This window comes from Pseudochaenichthys georgianus, chromosome 20 (genome assembly GCF_902827115.2).
Source record: "Pseudochaenichthys georgianus chromosome 20, fPseGeo1.2, whole genome shotgun sequence".
NCBI lineage: Eukaryota > Metazoa > Chordata > Actinopteri > Perciformes > Channichthyidae > Pseudochaenichthys > Pseudochaenichthys georgianus.
The window spans coordinates 21506524-21521379 of record NC_047522.1 but is presented as its reverse complement, the minus strand read 5'-3'; the positions used below and the strand labels follow the sequence as shown (position 1 = coordinate 21521379).

General features: G+C 43.5%; 2 protein-coding genes across 4 annotated transcripts; one reads left to right on the top strand and one right to left on the bottom strand.

Annotated features, from left to right (window-relative positions):
- Positions 1 to 469: 469 nt before the first annotated feature.
- On the bottom strand, positions 470 to 10146 carry armc1 (armadillo repeat containing 1). 3 transcript variants are annotated; one of them, XM_034108710.2, is made up of 7 exons: positions 9874 to 10146; positions 9026 to 9237; positions 7126 to 7217; positions 5194 to 5386; positions 3810 to 3926; positions 2968 to 3042; positions 470 to 2473 (listed from the first exon to the last, which is right to left on the bottom strand). In XM_034108710.2, exons 2-7 carry the CDS (start codon positions 9185 to 9187, stop codon positions 2282 to 2284), a joined length of 831 nt encoding a protein of 276 aa, XP_033964601.1. In that variant the 5' UTR covers positions 9188 to 9237; positions 9874 to 10146; the 3' UTR covers positions 470 to 2281. The 3 variants fall into 3 exon arrangements, with proteins under 3 accessions (XP_033964601.1, XP_033964600.1, XP_033964602.1); XM_034108709.2 differs by having other exon boundaries at positions 9026 to 9234; positions 9874 to 10145; XM_034108711.2 differs by having other exon boundaries at positions 9026 to 9234; positions 9794 to 9875.
- Positions 10147 to 10400: 254 nt separating this feature from the next.
- Positions 10401 to 14720, top strand: mtfr1 (mitochondrial fission regulator 1). The gene is made up of 8 exons (XM_034108583.2): positions 10401 to 10483; positions 11232 to 11340; positions 11446 to 11544; positions 12113 to 12237; positions 12338 to 12570; positions 12720 to 12969; positions 13168 to 13348; positions 13572 to 14720. Exons 2-8 carry the CDS (start codon positions 11305 to 11307, stop codon positions 13617 to 13619), a joined length of 972 nt encoding a protein of 323 aa, XP_033964474.1. The 5' UTR covers positions 10401 to 10483; positions 11232 to 11304; the 3' UTR covers positions 13620 to 14720.
- Positions 14721 to 14856: the final 136 nt, after the last annotated feature.

Genomic DNA, 14856 nt, shown 5'->3' with positions numbered 1-14856 from the left:
GTCACAGCAGAGGAAGCAGACACCGATGACGTGCCGGTATCATGTATTAACATTGCCGTTAAACAGGCTCTGTAGCCAGACTCCATTCAGATATTACAGTGAAGCCTCCCTCCAGCTTGGCGTTTCATTGGAGGATCAGCAGCAGCAGCAGCAGCAGCATCAGCACCATCAGTGGCTCGGGGGCCTCCAGCTGGGGCTGCTGCTGCCTGCCTACCAGCAGCAGGGCTGGAGGGGTGGGGGGGAGGTGGTGGGCGGCCACTGGATCGCCCTGGGGCCCCTCACTTATGCACCAGTAAAGAGAACTGGATTTCCCCTCTCCCTCGGCTACGAATGGTTGCTGCCTTCAGCGATTTGATTCGACGAAGTGAGCCCTGCACAACTGCAAACGCCGTGAAGATGATCACAAGAGAACACGGTGACCGCATCATATTCAGCCAAGATAATTAAAAAAAAAAAAAAAAGCACCAGACACGTTTGGATTTGAAGTTTATCATCGTTTGCATTAACAGTGTCAGGGATCTACAGTTTAAAGATCTGCATTCAGTATATTACATTTGATGACAGACGAGCGCGTCTGTCCAGTTACACTTTGTTTTTGTCGACCTTACAGAGGTTCATCTAACAGCTGTGGGAAAGGTACACTTTGACCGACACATGAGAAGAGTTCTAAGAAATCAAGTCTTTCTTCGCGGTATGACACCAAATATTAAAAATTAAATCATGATGCAATTTAGAGACTGATTCTGTGCAAAATGGACAAATAAAGAAGACATTTTAATACTGATGATAACTAATACCTTTTATCCAAAAACATTATTTTAAAGGCTGATCTATTACTACATTTAACGCAAAAAAATATTATTGCTTTTCCAGAGTAGTCGTGATTAATTCAGGTCAATCTGTGCCGATCCTCTATCTGTTTGACCTGGACCGACTGTGACGTCTATGCACCATCAGAACAATAAAAGTCGTCTGGTCAGCAGCGGAAATTATAATTATTAATGACACTCGCACAAGTCGGAGGAGATCATGATTTAACCTGGTGTGAGTCATGGGGTCGTAAAGGCTAAAGGAAAGGAATACACTCACTAAGCATTAGCTGTTCTGTGACATCCAATCAAATTACAAAAACTGAACAATCCTTCACATGTAAGGTCCGAGACTTTAGGGAGTCAGGCACCATTTACAAAATGTACATAACCACACCGTTGTTCCAGTTTACCACTACTGCACAGCGAGTCCTGTGTGTGGGTGTGGGTGTGTGTGTGTGTGTGTGTGTGTGTGTGTGTGTGTGTGAGAGCACGCAGCGACACGATGTTTGCTGTAAGGACACTGCTGGCTAAACAGGTGGGGTGACGATACTGTAACGGTGTGAGTGGGAGTCCAGGGAAGGGTTCAATAAGCAGGCAGCTGACACGTTGGTATTTGACATGCTGAGGGAGGAAAACTACAGAAGACTATAAAGCTGATGTGAAAGCAGAGGTAGCCTAACGTGTGTGCAAAAATACAAAGCGCTGTCAATCAAATCACTGCTGCTGGGATTGGATCAGTCCAGAGGAGTTCAGGTAATGTACTTAGTGGTGGTTTATCATTCAGTATGTAATGCATGAGAGCCGGTGTCTCGTTCACTATTTCTACTGAGGAGACGTCCCACGCTAAGCTAAGAGCCGCCCCGCACAGCTGTTACATCCGACTCTCAAATGATTTAAACGAACGATGGAAAAAATTATATTAAATATATATAGCCAAAGTAAAATGTCAAAAAGGCACACACAATAACCACAGATCGAGGCATCAGGCGAGGTTGGCACAAAAGACGAAAAAGCATGCTAAATAAAACTGTAGGGGAAAAAAATGAAAGATTGAAAACAATGTAGTCAAAAGGATAGGGAGTAGACACGATGAGGAAAAGCAACCAAAAACCATGCACACAAAAAAAAAACCAAGAACTTCCAATTTCTAATGAATCAGCCAGAATTAAATATGTCCAGAATTTGGTTAGGTACGATTTGGAGTCCTCTATGTCTGGTGGGATACATACGCAGCTAGGTGTGCACATAAAAGCCAGTAGTAGTGGGATGTAGCTGGATATATACACAAGTTAAAGTTATTGCAGGTTCCACTCGGCAGTCCAGCACTTGTTGCACGCTCGTGGTGTGCTTAGCGAAGTGAGGGGGGGGCTACGCTAGTGTTGGCTTAGTCCGAGGCTGAGAGACGCCAAGGCTGCAGCTGGATGGTACTTTGGAGGAGACACAGGAGCAGAGAGAGAGACAGGAAGTGGTCACCAGTAAAAGGAGCGGGTCAGGAAGTTGGCGGCCGTGTTGAGCCAGCCCATGCCGTCTGTGATGGAGGCGACGCGCGTCACCGCCTTGTCCTGCTCCTCGGACGGGCTCTCCTCCTCCGGGAGGTACTCTGGGATGTCTTCGTTCGCCTCCACTGCCTCCTCCGAGTCCTCTCTGAACGCCAAGATCCTCTGCGGAAAGACAAAAGAGAAATATGTCTTTTTAGTGACATTTGTCCAGGAGGAACAGTGTTTTTCGTCATCATCCTCACAGTCAGATTACATGCCTGAGCCTGGTCTGCCCCCTGCTGGCCACTTTATGTATGACTGTTAAATGCAGCAACTCTTTCTTAATATTTAAAGAACAATTAACATTTGATTGGAAAACAAACACTTTGGGATTCCCACCTGATTTATGAGTTTTAAATACAGCTTCACTACATTTAAGTGCGCACACTGCTGGGAAATGGTACGACTGGGACTGGTGTGTGTTTGGCAAAAAGGGAGTAGCCTGGAGGCGGAGGCAGAGATGTGACTAGCTAATCATGTCAGTGTGAATGAGCCTCAGCCGCAGGCAAGGGCGGCCACACACAGATACACACAGAAAACACGACATCCAGGGAAATTAGTCCACAGCAATTTAAAGTAAACAATCCAGTTCTTTCTCTCATATTAACTGTCCTTACCTCGGCTCCATTCTCCGTCCTCACCACCTGCTGAGCCGTCATCACTTTGGTGGAGTTGATTGCTGTGCCCAACGCCTGTGAGGAAAGGGAAACACTTATTTGTGACTCTTCTCTTTCTGTCTTCAGCTAAAACAATAATAATATAAATAATACTTATGGTTTTATTAAATGTTGGAGGTCAATTCGGGTTTAAATAAAATAAATGTGGTTGACAAGCAGCGTCAACACGGGTTGTAAATGTCTGAGAAAGCTTATTTCTGCTTTTGTAACGAAGAAGACCAATATCAATGGCTTTCCAGTTTCACATACCAATAAATAAGTTGATATCTAACTTTCTGCTCTAAGAACTATGACTGAAGGGAGCAGGTTCTCCTACCTTTAATAAACTCCAAACATCTGATTTACTTTATCAGCCAAGAGTAAAATACAAGAAGTAGTATAGTATTAGAAGTACAATAAAAAAGTAAAATGTTCAAGGGAGTTGAATACAATAATTAAATATAGTTAAGAGTGATAAAAACACACATAATACATATGCTGCATTCGGACATATTGCAAAGTCCATAGCAAACAGCATGTGTGTGTGTGCAGTGTGTGCAACTGTGGGAGTGTGTATCCCAACTGGCAACAACGCAGCAATCAATACATTACAGTGAAAAGTGGCAGCGCTTAGCTGTTTGGAAGGGTTTAAAATGGTTATATGTCAGACACGGTACAAGAAACTGGACAGACGGCGTGTTTACCAACTGATTGTGACCAAAATATCAACTGATATTTATTTGTGCTCAGACACAGGCAGGACCATGGCGTAACCCAGAGTTCTGAGGATGTCCTGCACCTACCTCAGCTTTGAGGTCAGAGCGGATCCTGACGACACATCTCTTGACGGCCATCTGGAAGGTGAAGCTGATCACTCCTCGAATCTTCAGCAGCGCGTCCTCACAAAGGCTCCGCCGAGACTGACACAGGAAACAACTGGGTTATTAACATGTGATTGGTTAAGGGACGGCCAATCATCATACAGTATAAGATGTAACCATGTCAAATGTAGTCGTAGAAAATGCACTACAAAACATGATATTGCTACATACAACATGGTGTTGAGGAATGCAGTCCACATGACACGGTGTGTGTGTGTGTGTGTGTGTGTGTGTGTGTGTGTGTGTGTGTGTGTGTGTGTGTGTGTGTGTGTGTGTGTGTGTGTCTGCTGCAGTGATAGTGCGGCCGCCCACCAGAGGCCGTCTGTCTGCTGTAATGTAATCTGGCTAGCTGCTAGCTTCCTGCAGAGCAGCGTTCAGGTTCAATCCCAGCCTCCTGCTGTTCAATGGCTGACATTTACAACCTGACCCCTACACCCCCCCCACCCCGTGCCACATAGATATGGCTAAGCTGCACTGACAACACTCGTAATGACAGCGGCAAACACTACAGCACAAAGAGAGATGTCTTTGCATCAATAATGTTTGCTGTGTATAGTTTCGAGGAGCATGAAGTCAGAGCATGGTGGCAAAGCATCTTGCAAAGCGCCACCAGACTCCTTTGACAGAAACAGTCATTTAACCTCGCAGGACGAGCTCAAGTACTTGATCCCTCAGTTGGTCTGGGTGTGTCAAACTGACTTCATAATGGCAGCGGTAAACCAGCAACTGCTGCGTTCTGTCTGCTAAAATTATTGTTTTTGTCCAAGCCGTCTGCTGGCTTTTAAAGAAAATATATATTAGTTTAAAACGGCTTCAGTTCCATGTCTGAAAGGGGTGTCTGACAGCAAGGTCAAACCGTATGGGGCTGTCACAATATCAGATGTTCACTGCATCATTATCATGGCCAAGAACATTAAACGTGTTTGATAAAAAGTCAAAATCATATTTAATTTTGTGTTTTGACCATTTTGTCCATTTTTGGTAAATTAATTAGACTAAAAATACAAGTGTACGAAGGTCAAGAGAGTCTCCAGCCATAAACTATATACAAAAGCATACATTGAGATTGAGATCTCTTGCATAATGGATTTAAATCTCAATAAGAGAGCATGACAAATGAATAAAAGAAAAGACGTTGGATTATACACACGATAATAATAACATGGTTCATTTTTAATAACCCTGTAGTATACCGGTATGCTGTGACACTCCTAATACTAACTATGGATAATAACCCATGACTACCCTACTCTGAAAGAAGGAGCCTCTCCCTGTAAGTGTTGAATGCAGCCTGTGTGACACTCACTGAGTCGTCCAGCCCGTCGATGTGCAGCACCACCGTCTTGGCCCTCTTGTTGCTGGAGCCCAGGAAGAACTGGGCTTTCTTCTGGCAGGACGCAGCGGCCGCCTCCGCCTGCTCCGCCTCCTCTTTACCCGCCAGCTGCAGGATCTCATAGATCTCAGAGGCCAGCAGCTTGGTCTCCCCGGGCGACGTACTTCTTCAGGGAGAGAGGGAGAAGATCATAGAAGACAAATTACTGAATTTGTCAACCGTGGTTTATGTCTGCAGGAACATATATGTGATGGTATGCAGTTGCATGTTGTTATTAGTGGGTGGATTTCCATGAAGAAGCCACATGAGGTCAGTTGGGGCTGCTGATGTTTTGAGAGGGATCCTGAGATAAACCTGCAGGCTTCATATGTCATCAAGTCATCAGTCCTTCTATAGTAACCACACACGACACCATCTGTCTGGAGCTGCTGCCCTCTGGGAGTGTTGGGTACCCCCCCCCCCCCCTCAACAACACATCCTGCCCCAAATCCAGAGGCCAAACACCTTCTTTGATATTTTACTCTATTCTTTACTTCCATGCATTTAATAAGAGGCTGCTTGAGCTTCAGATCTTGAGTGTAAAGTCAGTAAAAACACCTGTTTGGTGCGACTATGCTGGACCCCCCCCCCCCCTCCTCTGCCATGTGTTGCCACTCTGTCCGGCTATGATCGACCTCCACCCAAAGTCAGCCTGACTGAAGCTGTTCCTGCAGGGCGGCTTCTGATGCCTGACGAGCTAACGTGACGCGCTCATTCCAGGGTGAGAAAGAGCTTTGCCGCAGGAGGAGGACGAGGAGGAGGAGGAGGAGGCGGGGTGTAATCATACAGGCTATAGCCGGCCACTTAAACATCAGGTCTATTCCTATCAGAGTGCTGATGATGACCTGCAGTCGCTTGGTGTTCTCTGGTGAGAGCGGCTATCTGGAGCACAACACCTCCTCAACACAGACCTGCCAAGCACCGAGGCTGCGTTCACACCGCAAGCCTCAATTCTGATTTATTGCTCAGATATGAAGTGGCTAATATCAGGTTCCAGTGTGAGCTTCTTACGGTCCTGGACTGACCCGGAAAAAAACAAGAAAGCCACAAGCAGACGTAAACGTGGAGGCCAGTGACGTCACAAAGGGAATTTGTGAGCAAAAACTAGGGATCCAAGTTTTTTTAATAATGGTTTGTGTGGAGGAATAGCTGCTACAACTTTGGAGTTAGTGTGGACGCCGGGTCAAAGCCAGGAGTGGGACGCCTCTCGAAAAGACGCAAAATTGTGACGAATGTCGATCAGAAGACATGTTAACGATCAGAGCTGTATATGATTTAGCACGACATAAGAAAAGGTGGCCCAAATTATGATTTGTGCGGTTCATACTCAATCACATATGCAATAAATAAGAAAGTTTTACCCGCAGTATAAACGTAGCCTTAATGGATGACCAGACTGTGTTTTATATATAAAGTTAAACACATATTATGTAGAAAGCCTACCAGAAAAGCCTACAAATTATACAAGAAATATGCTTGCACACAATGAGCCACCTCTGCATCTAACCCGCTAACCCCACAACAAAACAAGTGCAAATATAAGCTAAAAACATGCAAGTGGACTCAACATGAAATGTAGATGTGGCAAGACACATCCAAATCTATAAAGCTGCAGAAACAGCAGTTTAACTGTTTAGCACCCCACTCTAATTCATCTTTAATCACATTCATCCTGACATGGCGAAGGAAAGGACATCATTCTAACGAGAAAATCTGCAGACTGGCACACATTGTCTGTGCAAAACAAAGAAATCCTAGGTTATGGTTTTACGCAAAGAAAGTGCACAGTGAGCATGTGTGTGTGTGTGTGTGTGTGTGTGTGTGTGTGTGTGTGTGTGTGTGTGTGTGTGTGTGACAGGGACTTGCTTCTGCATGACATTCTGCAGGCTCAGCATCATGCCCAGCTCGCCCTTCATCTTCTCCCTGTTGGCTCGACATTCTGCCAGGTAGCGCACGGCCTGCAAGGACAAGGGCAGCGGTTATCAATCTGCCGCTGAAAGCTGACCGACCCGTTGTGATATCAAGAGAGAGAGAGGAGACTTTAAAATGGGTGAGCATGTGCAATGGGAAAATATTACATAACAATGATAAACACGCGGCGTGTTTACACTTCACGGGTTACGGCCAAGGAGCAACTGTTACATAAAGCCTTTCAAATGAGTGCTCGCAATACAAGTCAGGATGTAAGACTGTTAAACTCCTGAGCTCTGTGAAGTGTCACCATGCACATACTGTATGTTCATAATACACTGTTCAATTATACATCTGTTTATAGTCTTCATATCCATATATGTTTATATTATTACAGTATTTGTTCTACTCTGCATTTTTCATTCTGTGCAATATTGTTCTAATTTATATATTCATATTTTTCTTATTTATGCAGCTTAATTGACCCATTTTGACTATTACTATGTTATGTCTTCATGTTTATCGTATGTTGCATTGTTGGAGCGCCAGACTTAAAGTGGACCTATCATGCTATATTTTACCTATCATGCTATATTTTAATAATATATTGTAGGGCCATACCTATATAAAACTTGTGTGAATTTTTTTTCAAAATACCAAACAGATCATGCATTTTAGCCAAGCCTCATTTCGCTCTATTCCAGCCCCGTCTTCACACGGGCTGATTCTGTGGCAAATGAGCTGCAGCTGACCACGCCCCCTGCAAAGGAGGGGGGCGAGGCACGAGCGTCATGTTGCCATGCTGTTGCCATGCTGTTGCCATGCTGTTGCCATGCTGTTGCCATGCTGTTACCATGCTGTTACCATGCCACGGCAACCTCTCATTCCCCTAATAGGTGGAGAGTTGCCCATATAGGCGGAGCACCCCGTTTCTGACGTCAGAGATATTTCAAATCTGTATCAGATCCGTTGCAGCCCCGTTTTTAGAGATTTGGGTATGGAGGAAAAGAGAGAGGGTTGTGTTCCCTGACACACCGGGGACACATATTCATGTATAAAAGACGTACAAAAGTGCACTTTGCATGATAGGTCCCCTTTAAGCCAAAACTACGCTGCAGCTGTTGGGCTTATGACAAATAAAGCCTTCGAATGTACTGCTAAAAGGTGATAGAGTTGGCAGTGGAAAGATGTCGCTATATCAAGACATGGCATCACGTTTACAGCCCAAAACAGACAGCAGGTGTCACCACAGTATAGTGTTTTTAAATGTAGCCGTTTAAAGAGACCATATGTAAGCATGTGACTGGAACACAATGGTGTCAGGAATGGCCCTCAGACTGTCACTGAAACCGGCTCTGACTCTGCTGTAAAGCAGGAAGTGAGGGGGGGGGCAACATATGACAAGTATAGAAAACACTGATATCACAGAGCAGCAGAAGAGCAGTGTTGGAAGGAGTATTTTGAATCTTTCCTTAATAAAAGAAGAAATACTACAGTCTCAATATACTATGTGTGTAAAAGTCCTGAATTCAACATGTTACTTAAGTAAAAGCAGCTAAAAGTCAGCTAAATGTACTTGATGCATTCAAAGTAAAAGTGCTCATTGTTCTTTTCACAGTATTGCAATAATATAGAATATTATTTTTTTTATGTAGTAGTTTGTAAATGATGCCGACATTTTAGGTACCTAAAACACTGGGTTCTTTCACAGTACAGTGCGTTACATATCACATTGTTGTTACATTCCACCACACAACTGATTAATCAACCAAGACTCATTGAATCAAACGACTGCTGAAGATAGTTCAGCTCGAACATTGCAAATGCACCATGTGTATAAATGGATGCTGCTTACCAATAGTGCCGAGTAGACGACTTGTGGGTTGGGGTGGTCCAGGAACAGGATCAGGCCCGGCAGACAGCCTTGGTCTTCTACGATGGCTCTTCGGTTCAGGGGGTCCGCAGCCAGGTCTCGCAGCTGGTTCACCACGGTCAGGGCGTCCAGCTCCGCACTCATGGTGCCTCTTATCCGGATGCCATGCACATCAAACCAACCGCTTCACTCTGCTGGAGAAAAAGACAAATGTGGTCAACCAGGGAGCTTACATTTAAAGTTACACATTAGAACTGCAGCCAATGATTATTTACACATCGATTACACATGTAGGTAATTGTATTAAATGCATAACATGTCCAAAAATAACTATCACAACATTAAGTTATTGTCAAAATTGTAGACAAATCCGCAACATTGTTATTGTTACTGCTGTTGTTTTTTTATTTGGTGCAAAAATAATAATACAACTTGCAAAATCACGTGTGTTTGGCAGGCACTATGACACTTTAACAACCATCCCTTACTTTAGACCACATTTGAATGATGTGTTTGAGTTTCGGGTTCTTTTATAAACAATAGCCTCTGAAATGTAGTCCTACACAATCTGACTGATAAGTGACTCTTGATAAGTGACTGATAGGACTGTAGTTTTCACAGTAAAGTATACATAGCTTAGCATGACATTTCATAACATGAGTTACTTCTTACACAATCAATATATTTCAGAAAGCTATAATACAAATATTCGTGTTGACCAAAGACACTTACTACGACCCCCAACCTCACCTCAAAACACGCCCTGTGGTACAGAGGCGAGTCGGCAGCTAAGCTAAGCTAGCTAACGTTACTTGACAATGATAGCATACCTTTTTGGTCAGTTTTCAGTAAAACCATGTGATAACCCCAGCTGACTTCAGTTACAACAGATGCTAACACGACGTTACAAAATCTTCCGGCACCACCTTTAAACAACAAATGTCACAAATTAATTTCACAAACGCTAGGCCTGCGTCCCTTTCTTTTCTATGCTTCTTTAGCTAGCAGCTGTGCACAGTGTTTGGGTTTTGTGGCACGTCAATGGGTACAGCTGTTTTGCGGATACGGACATCCCAATTCTCCGTAAAGCTCCAAGCCCTTTAAACAAGACACATCACCGCCGGGGAATGACGGGAAGTATAACGAGCACACACAAAGTCCCTGTCAAATGATACGGTATACTTTGATTGACTGATATTACACCCAATCAGCAGTTAGTGTTCTTTTCTTAGTCAAAGTTGGTTGGTGCTGGCGCCTGTCAATCAATGTGAACAACCAATCGTAGCATCCCGTGGCCAAAACCTACCCATTGTAATCCGTATAATCCAATTGGCTCAAAAATGTACTCCTTGAGTCTTCCCACTTTAGCCCCCTCCTGCAGATGTCCGGCGGTTGACAAGGTGGAAACATTTAGACAGTTGTTTGCCAACTACAGCTTCGGTAAGTTTGTTTCAAAGTCACACACACACAACCGATCTTTGATTATATTGTAACGTTTACATATGCATCTGCCTCCCGGGCGTTTAATGTGATTAGACTTGTGGGTGTCTTTGGAATGTCGTAATACATGTGTTTGTAAAGTTGCCTGGAGTTAGCTAGCCGGAGCTATGCTTGTTAGCATCGTTTAGCCGCTAAAGTCAAGATGATCCTGTTTAATTGTGCTTAACTAACCTCTAATCCTGTCACATGCACGCTACCAGCAAACATCTGCCACACAACTGCGACCGACTCACGTTACCGCTTTATTGGCTTAACTTTGTTAACTCTTAAAAACAACAAACAGCGGTAAAAATGAAACTAGCTTCAAAACGCTATCATGCTAGCATCCCTGCCTGTGCTGCAATTGTTAATGTTAAAGCTTTTCCTACAGTGTTTTGCATCTTGTCCTGTTGCTAAAATAAACAATTAAAAGGCTTGAACTGTTTTAAAGTTATTCCTGTAAAGATGTTACTTACTTAACTTTGATTTTGACAGCTGTTAAACACTTGGGGAAATTGACAAGGATTGAGATTCTATAATATAATAATTATTGGCAGCGATGATCATTTTGGAAAGAGTATTTTATTGCAGACAAATAAAGAATATGTCATTGTTATGGAGCATCTGATCTCTATTACACATTGCACTATTGTAGCTCCTCTCCTTGACTCAACATGATTCAAATACAAATAATGTGTGTTTTCTCTAGGTGACAATTTGGTGATGATGCCTTTGGTTTTAGGACATGTGTCTGAATGTCCTCATAGTACACATCAACAGAAATGAATAAAGACAATCCACGGATAGAAATGGACCTGGTACGTGACAACGTTTGTTAATGTCTGCTAAATACATACAGTTTAAATGTTTAAATGTATTATTTCAATCTCTCTAAATGATGTGTTTCATGTTTTGTTTTGCAGGCTTTTGGATCAGACAAGACCTACGGGTCCTCTCGAAGTATTGTGAGGAGAATAGCTTCTAGTCTTCCTTTTAAACCCTGCCCCAGGGTTCATTTTCAGGTAAGGGCGTTTACATAATCATCAAATTCATTATATGTGTGTCAAAGTGAATTAGTGTCCAAATCTCTTCCTCTGTCTTTCTGCCTGTCGCTCCTCACTGTCAGTCATGTGACGATGCATCACAGCCCTCTTCCAGCCTTCGCTTACCTCAGAACTGTTTCCATGTGTCACCCATAATACGAGCCATGTGAACAGAGATATGTTTTTTCACCAAACTAAAGCTCACCATTTTCAGATATTTCTATAACGAGGCATATCTGAAATGCGTTGCCTTTTCCTTTTCTGTCTCTTTCAACACAGTGCTTTCTCTTTTTTCTTCTGTCCTTCTGTCTCCAGCTCCCCTCCCTAGCTTTGTGGAATGCAGTGTGTCTGCTTTAGGTCAGTGTGTTCAGCAACCTTCCAACACCTCCAGCTGATTACTGAGTACCTGAACCTTTCATTAGCATCGTACAGACCCCCCCCCCCCCCCCACACCTCCTCTCTGAACTAGCCCCGTTTCCTTTCACACACTTACTTGTATTAGTTGTTGAAATGCAGTGTTTTTGATCCTCGCTTTTCTCTGTGACAGCTTTACCCGTACAATGAGGACGCTGGTGTCCTGATTGGCGGCAGCAGGCCGAGTGGTTTGGCCTCTCTGGCTGATGTCGGCTGGCTCGACGAAGAGGATGAGGATGAATTCATCGGCAGACCCAGGTGGGAGATACTCCTCTGTCTGCCAACAGCGGAGAGAGCGTTTCACTTGAACTGTTTCTGTGAGTTTGGTCTAAAACCTTTGAATGCCTTTTTGAAACAGGTCAGCGGTCCCGGCAGGACTCGTGTTTCGAGCCCGCGAGACTCATCCTCAGAGGTCATTATCCCGCCAGATGTCACTACCCAGTTTGCATCAGGGGTCCCCGGACCCCCAGGGGCAGACGAACACCAACGATGAGGCCAATCAGAAGATCAGCGCTCTGGAGACAGAACTCGCCAAACTCCGAGATCAGATAGCACAAATCGTTTTATTTCAGGAAAAGAGCACACAGCCAGGTATTTCCTTTCACTAATCTCTTATGAAGGCACTGCTTTGTTTTCCCTTGGTCTGCTCCACTGCAGTAACATACAATGTCCTCTAGATGGCAGCAGACTTTTAAATGTCACACAGCTTTGAGTCTTCTCTTTCCTTTGTTTCACCTCAGCTGCTACCACAGGGATACCTCCCCCTCCACCCTGTGGCACCCTGCCTCCCCCTCCCCCACCTCCCCCTCCCCCGCTGCCGCCCCCACCTTCAAGCCTCCAGCGGACATTTTCTGCCATTGATTTGATAAAGCAGCGCAGGGGGATGAAGACAGAGGGTCACACAGATTTGGACTCGAGGCCAGCAGAAGTCCCCAGCATGCTCGACGTCCTGAAAGACATCGGCAAAGTCAAGTTACGATCGGTCAAAAGGTACGGGGGAATAAATAACGGATGTAAGAAAATGATCAAATGTAAAGATGAAGGTTTTTTGAATAAGATGCATGTTTATCCAAGCTAACAGTAGGTGGTCAAAACAACACTCACTTGCTACTGTAATGAAAAACCTGTTTGGAAACCTCACAATTAATTAAAGTAGTATGTTTGTTTGCCTCACTGTGTTTTCCATAGTCGCCCAGGGGAAGGTGATGCCAAAATGAAGTCCAGTGAGCCTCTAGATGCCGCTTCTCTCATCGCCGAAGCCTTGAAACGCAAGTTTGCTCACCGGTATCGAAACGACAGTGAGTCAGGAGACAAGGAGGATTTCAAGCTTCCCGTTCCAGATGTGAAACCCCGAACGGAAGCTCCTCTGGTGAGAGAAGTTGCTCTTAAATCGCTGTTATCTAACAAGCTGCAGACGCCTCAAAATCAGCCTTTTATTAATCCTGAGCACAACAACTCTTACTGAGACATATTTGGATAAATGAACTCTTAATAGCTGTTTTCATTAGAATACATTTCAGGTTATGTTTTCACGTCATGTTGTCATTGATTTGACATCTAATAGACTTTATTCTGTCCTTTTCTTTCCACAGTTTGGACAGCACATGTTGAAATCGACTGGCAAAAAGAAGTTGATCTGAGCTGGAGCTGCAGATGTGCTGCGGACACTTTAAAGTGCCTTACCAACCTTTTTAAATGAGGGCAGTTTCTGTGGAAGAACAAGGGATTCTGAGTGTCAGTCGCAGCGTTGTATCCGATAGTCACCCTGACCGTCTGATTTTGCACTTTTTATAACTTATATTATTAGCTTTTTGTTTTAAGAACATGATTTACTTTAACTTAATGTCTTATTGTTTTGTGTTCAAAATATATCAGCCCCGAGTGATTGTGGCTGCAGCACTACAGAATAATATTAACAACATGTATCACAATGTTTGCATTCCCCTTTTTACGAAGGGGTTTGTAAAGCGGAGTTCTTCAACAGGAGAAATTGAGCACTTTCTTACTCGTGGAATATTGTGCTGTACACATGTATAATAGACACATTTATGATTGGGATCCTTTTATTTATGTTGTAGTTTAAGTAGATAACACAAGTTATTATGTGGTTGATCTTTCCCAGTATTAATTCCTGGTGACTTTTAAAAAAGAGTTTGTACTTTATCTGTGAGTTATGTACGTTGTGTGTCTTCTGTTGAAATTATCTGTGATTAAGAACCAAAGACATTCCAGCGATCTGAGAGATTCTGCCTTTCTCTGCCAAATATCTTTCTATGTACTCGTTGTGTACAGACGATGCTTAAACAGTGAGGAAAACAGATACTGTGAAAAGTCTAGGTCGTCAACAGAAAAGGTGCAGTAAGAGATGCCTTTTATCACAAAACATGCTTCGGTTCATCTCGGTAAGAAACACTATATTGACATGTTTTAGTCATGGGTCCTAAGGTACCCACATGTATCATTCCAATGGTGCCAGTAATTATCACATTTCCATGTCTGTTAAGATGCAGATCCTTCAGGGTCGTGTGAGGTTTTTAGTATTTTGTTCAAAGTGACTGACTGCTTTGTTTCCATTCTGTCGATCAAGTAAGAGTAGTTGCTGCTTTAAGTCGACTCTACTAGTATTACCTTTTAATAATGGAAGGTGGACTGGGTGTGTCAGTAGTAGGATTTTGTAGAAGAGTTGTCTTCCATACAAATTGTTTAATTGTCAAATCTCTAAATAAAGTTTATTTTCCGTCCTAACTTTCTCTGGTGTTCATTGCTGAGTTGTAACCTCTTGAAAGTCAAATGCCTTCGGTTTAAATTGTAAGGTTCAAATCCAACACAACTTGAAGACACGAGTGTATCGGAGAGGGGATTTTAGCCTTTGCAGAC